Source organism: Cajanus cajan, chromosome 7 (genome assembly GCF_000230855.2).
Source record: "Cajanus cajan strain Asha chromosome 7, NIPB_CcT2T_4, whole genome shotgun sequence".
Lineage (NCBI taxonomy): Eukaryota > Viridiplantae > Streptophyta > Magnoliopsida > Fabales > Fabaceae > Cajanus > Cajanus cajan.
In genome coordinates, this window is record NC_138523.1 from 57,899,981 (window position 1) to 57,905,706 (window position 5,726).

Here is a 5,726-nt window from a genome sequence, read left to right on the forward strand (position 1 = left end):
ACTTTAAAATCAATCGAATAACATATCAATCAGACTTGAATCGACAACCGACTCAATGAACAACTTTTAATCGATGCAGGTTGGCAAGCATATGCTCGGTCTTTCCTATTTATACATAAAAACAATTACTGCCTAATGTTCACTTAAATCACTTTCAAGCTTTTGATTACAAACTTTTCGCCATCTCACCCGATGGCAAATTAAGTTCAAGAGACAGTGACAAGTGATCAACTGATGACCGTTATTGGAGAAATTTTTGGAGGTAAGATTACATCACACGGTAATGGTAATGATGTTATATGTCTTGTTACTACGGACTCAAAATATGGTTAATGAAGATAATATCTCACACTTTACATTAAATTTTTTTTGCTGATAAAAGTGAACACAATGAAGGCAAAATTAATGATGATGAAACTCAAGTGAAAACCTATCATCATAATACTGTAAAAAAAAATATTTCAATAACGTGACACAAAATAATTATCGCAAAATTTGACCTAACAACCGTACTTTTTTATATTAAAAAATACCCTCTATTTGTAAAACACCACAAGAAACTCAGCTTATTTAGCCAAAAAGACATTCCTAAGAAAAATAATAATTTGTATTTCTGGAGAAGGATAATGCAAGCAGGGACAAATTTTCTTAGACATAGCTATGAGGATCAAAAAATATTCTACAGATATCAAAAAAGGGGAATAGCAATAATCTAATTACTTAACAGTTACATCAAAAACTCTTACACAATTATCAGCTCCACAAGAAGCCAGTTGCATACTTGTGTGATCATCCTCATTTTTCTTCCATGCTAGACGGTTTACAGTAGAGGCATGGCATATAAAAGGATCTATACGTACAGCAAGAGAAGCAGCCAAACCTGGTGTAGCTATGCTCCCATTATCTGCTCTGTTATAAGACAGATTCCACATTTCTATTTGGCCATTTTCCATTCCAACAGCTAGAAGTCCATAATTTTTCTGATGATGGAGACCAATCCAAGATAGTGCTGTCACACTACTCATAAATTGAGGTAAAGTCGTAAGCAGCCTGACGGATGACTCCCTCTCTATGGCCCAAATTTTTACTGTCTTATCCCGCGAACCTGTTGCAAATTCGTTACCGTGTGGATTCCAAGAACATGACCAGATAATCCGCTTGTGCCCCTCTTGCCTTGCAAGAAGACTATGACTAATTTCACCAGTGCCTGTAAACGACAACTGAGTCATTCGGATATCTGTTGAGTTGCAGTAGCTAATGAGAAACTTGCAACTATTGCAGTACTAAATGAGTCCAATAAATAATTTCAATGTATTTAATTACAAAAATACTTTTACTCATTCGGCAATAAAATTGTTGAAGAGATGGCAATTATTTCAAAACTAATTTTACTGTCGCAGATCTAATGGGTTAGCTTGGTTTTGTTAGTTTTCAGCAGATTTGAGAATTGGCCACTCCATCTCAAGAAATGTCAAGTGTCAACCAAGGAAAATCACCAAAATAATAATAATGAAAAGGTGCAAATTCATATGCCTGCATTCTATAAACAATGATGACAGGTCTACCTGTTTTTGTGATCGAAAAAACGGAGAACTGGCGATCCCTTGAGACAGTCAAAAGAAAGTTGTCATCATGTGAGAACTCCATCTGTGTCACTGTTAAGCTGTGGGATTGCAAGCGGCCAACCGCTTTCCATGAACCCACCTGCCAAAGCCACACCTCTGCAACAGCTGCAGATTGGGCCTGCAATGCATAAATCATATGTGGAACAACACATAGCAATATCAGTAATAAAACAGAAAAGTGAACAAGGCTGAGACTAACAGAACAATCTAAGCCAACCTGGTTGAAGTCAATTCACATACAAAGTAGGGGGAAAATGCATTGAATGAAGATTAACACAATAAGCAGCGTCTACCCCTCATGTTTTGAGATATGCAAGCAAAGTAACAAGGATTTCCATATAAGTAGCCACTGGATCCTGCCCAATAACAATAATACAGGTGCACAGCTAGACTAACACCACATACCTTGCAGGAAGAAGCAACAAGCTCTCCCTTATGATCACAGCATAAAGCGAATAGTTCATTTCCATGACCATAGAGTTTGTGCGATTCAGGCCAAAGTGTATGCCAAGCCAGTTGATCTTCAATTGGAGGTTCAGTGAACACAGTTGGAACGGCATCAGGAATAGTTTCAAGGGTGTCAATACCATCAATCCCACTTCTTTCAGGGGCCTCATGTACAGCTGCAATGAACAATTACCATCCAAAATATACTTTTTAAAAGAGTAAAACACAATAAAACATTTATAATTGTTTGAAAAGTTAAATTTCAACACAGGAAAATGAAACGAGTTTTATATTACTACTTTCCCATCCTATGATATCAGCCAACTCTTAGGAAGATCCAAATGCCAGTTAAAATTCTAGAGTAACCAGTTTCTCAGTCAGCTTATCTTGATAGCAATTAGCAGGTTTAGTAGAACCAATGAGGAACAAAGACAGAAAAAATATATATATAAGTCATATTTCTAAGTTGAAGACCTTCTTCCAGAAGGCCATAAATAGGAATGACTATAGTACTGGATAAAAGTTCAAATAAATGCCACAAAAGGGAAAATTATAAAGTCCAGTTTTCTAAGAGCTCACATATTATACAGATCCAATCCAACAGAAACATGAGTTACTTATCAGATTTCTACACATGCTGCTCATCACAACCAGTAAATACTAGGCTTGGATATCTCAAAACATGTCAATTCTAGCATGAGTTTAAAATAGATTCATAAATGCACAATATTTTGATTTAAGCAACTACATCTAGGCTAATATTGAAATATTTAAAAAAATTAACCAGTAAATTACTTTAAAGTAATTATAATTAACTTAGTTTAGGTGCAAATTTTACCTAACTATCAAGATTAATAAACTACCGGGTTATCAACTTTTTCTGAACTAATTGCACCCTTTTTAGCCTCAACCAGTGGCTTTATCTATTCAAGTAATTACGACCATATGTCATTACTATAAAAGTTAACAGCAGTAGATAACCATGAGAAAGAGCACTAACATTTGTCAATATGATCTAAAAATCTGCCCGTTATGCATCATGTGAACATCAATTTCAACGAAATAACTGACCTTGAACATAAATAGGTTTCTGTGATAGTCCAAGAGCTGACATATTTGCACCCAAAATCTGAACATCTCCCATGACATCATCAGAAGAACAAGACTTCTGCAAGGTGGCATTATTTAATGTCTTCAGAAAAGATAATGGAGCTTCAAACACTCTGGCAACTTTTTCATCAGCTCCACCGACAAAACGATGATTCCCCTTACTATGAATAACTGCCATACAATTTATATCATGACCATGAACTTGAGGACGAGCTATTTCATGCCAAAATTCTCCGTCTTCGAGAGAAGCCTCGACTTTCCATGGAGCATAAATTCTAGTTGTCTGCAATTTTTCACATAGCAACAATTTTCAAAGTGGAAACTAAAACAATTACACAAGCAGCTTGAATTTCATTATTTTTCTCTTCAAAAGTACAAAATTCATGTAGTACATTATGCAAGTTCATATGGAACCATAAGAGATAAATTATAGTCAGGAATGATCAATAATATATAGCGTTTGTGGACAAAATGTTTTAAATACCTGGTCATGACTGACGGACATAATATAATCACCAGTTCTAGCCCATGCAATATCAGTCACTGACGCAAAATGACCAGAGGGAACCTTTTGTGGCAGCCAATTATCATTACCAACATTTTTCCAAAGATGAAAAGATCCACCATACCCATGTGCTAAAATTGAATCTCCATTTGGGCTCCAATGGCCACCATAGAACCCCAGAGCACAGTGGCTTAGTTCCCCAACAGTGACTACATTCATCCAGACACCAGAAGTCTTTTCAGGTTGCCAGATCATCATAGTCTTGTCCATAGATGCAGATAAGATACTTAGTGGTTGATAATAGGCATCCTCTTCCCTGGATGCAACCAAAGGGGGTTGCCACATTACTGAATATACCCAATCTTCATGTCCAATTAAAAGAGATTCTAAGGATATCTGAAAAGAAGATGAACCAGCCAAAAGTACAGGACCTTCTATATAGGATGATAAACTTATTTCTCCTTTCCTGGATATGCCATGTCCATTGGACACAGAGCTGCACAATGCCATCTTCCATATTCGTATGCCTTTATCCTGAGATGAACTCACCAGAAAAATATTGTTTACTTCCCCGTTGATGCTTATAGGTAATGAGAAGTCCAAACTCCGTATCCAATCTGTATGCCCTTTTAGCTCACATGCATGTGCAAGCTGGGTTCATATGTAAAATAAAAGTAAAATAACTTGAACACAATGGAACACGAAAATTTACAAGAAACAGAAAGTTCAAGTTAATAATCTACGCAAAGATACCTTTCCTTTCCTTCCACCACAATAAAGGTGAATTTTGTTATCCAATCCTCCCATCGCAAGGATAATTTGCCCACTATCTCCAGGTAATTCAGCTAATGATAGGGCTACCATAGATTTGGAACCAACAGAGAAAGAATCCCGGCTTGATAATTTACAGTCACCTAAAATGACAAAGCAAGACTTATTCAATGTAGATTAGAATTACTAACATGGTAGTAAACAGGGTCATTGTCATCGGAAATTATGGCTTACCGCCAGCAGTCAGGGGAAATACAACTTCCCACACACAAACAGAGCCATCTGACGAAGAAGAAGCAAACATTGCTTCAGTTTGAGAAACCATAATTCCACTGATGCATGTAACACCTTTCTTGTGTAATTGTGGCAGTTGCAACACTTGCCTCCACTACAAACAATTCAAAGACAAATATCCGAGAAACAATAACTTATAATTCCATCTAAGTTCCCAACTGACAAGTGTCTCAAACAACTTATTTGTATAAAAATTGAGGAAGAGAGAAAAAAAAAAACGGAACACATTGTACCTTCCCATCAGTTAGGGACAGTTCCCACAAAATAATGACACCATCTGCATCTCCAGATAGCAAATAATGCTGCTCCAATTGTTTTGCTGCACGGTATGGGAAGAGGGAATATTAACCATTGATAATTTTTTCAAACATTGAAACTAGTCTAATCATTTCACAACAACTTAGATTCAAGTGCAACTTCACAAAAAAAATGAACTTGTGAAGTTCAAGTTGATCAGACATAGAGAAAGAGAGTACCTTTAAATAAGAACTTGGAAGTTGGGAGCCAGTGTGTGCAATTCACAACTGCTTTGTGACCCGGAAGAGTAGTCAAAATTTGAGCACTCTGCGAAAACCCAAAAAAGAATAATATAAGGGAAAGAAAAAATCTAAGAAAAAGGGTATCTGAAAAAGTAGAAGAGAGAGGAAACGGAACCTTGGGACAGAAAATAGCAACGGCGTTGTGAGCTCCAAAAGAGACGAAACCAGAAGCGCCCCATGAAACGTTGTTCACTATTCTGTTGCACCCCGCTCCAATGAACACCCTTTTCACTTCAACTTCGCCACCACTAGGCATGTTTACGCACTGTGCGCAGAGGTACAAAGTTTGAAGGCGGCGAAAGCTTTTGATTTTGGGTTCTCAGGCGACAAGAGCGTTGCCGCGATCGTTGGAAAGAAGAAACAGATTTGGGCCATCAGGTGGGCCTCTCGTATCGTGGATTTGTAATCTTTCATAGCCGTTTTTGGTGAAAAAAT

At 37.1% G+C, this 5,726-nt stretch overlaps 1 protein-coding gene across 1 annotated transcript; it reads right to left on the minus strand.

Annotated features, from left to right (window-relative positions):
- Positions 1 to 589: 589 nt before the first annotated feature.
- On the minus strand, positions 590 to 5,726 carry ELP2 (elongator protein 2). Its single transcript, XM_020354760.3, has 10 exons — positions 5,407 to 5,726; positions 5,229 to 5,316; positions 4,986 to 5,071; positions 4,693 to 4,846; positions 4,441 to 4,601; positions 3,667 to 4,338; positions 3,144 to 3,465; positions 2,031 to 2,248; positions 1,566 to 1,743; positions 590 to 1,207 (listed from the first exon to the last, which is right to left on the minus strand). Exons 1-10 carry the CDS (start codon positions 5,545 to 5,547, stop codon positions 717 to 719), a joined length of 2,511 nt encoding a protein of 836 aa, XP_020210349.1. The 5' UTR covers positions 5,548 to 5,726; the 3' UTR covers positions 590 to 716.

Excerpts from the sequence above, each read along its gene's own strand:
- ELP2 (XM_020354760.3), bottom strand. The coding sequence starts at position 5,547 with ATGCCTAGTGGTGGCGAAGTTGAAGTGAAAAGGGTGTTCATTGGAGCG. Across the intron at positions 5,072-5,228 it reads TTCCAAGTTCTTATTTAAAG|CAAAACAATTGGAGCAGCAT; the intron begins GTACTCTCTTTC and ends CATACCGTGCAG. Across the intron at positions 2,249-3,143 it reads GAAACCTATTTATGTTCAAG|CTGTACATGAGGCCCCTGAA; the intron begins GTCAGTTATTTC and ends TGTTCATTGCAG.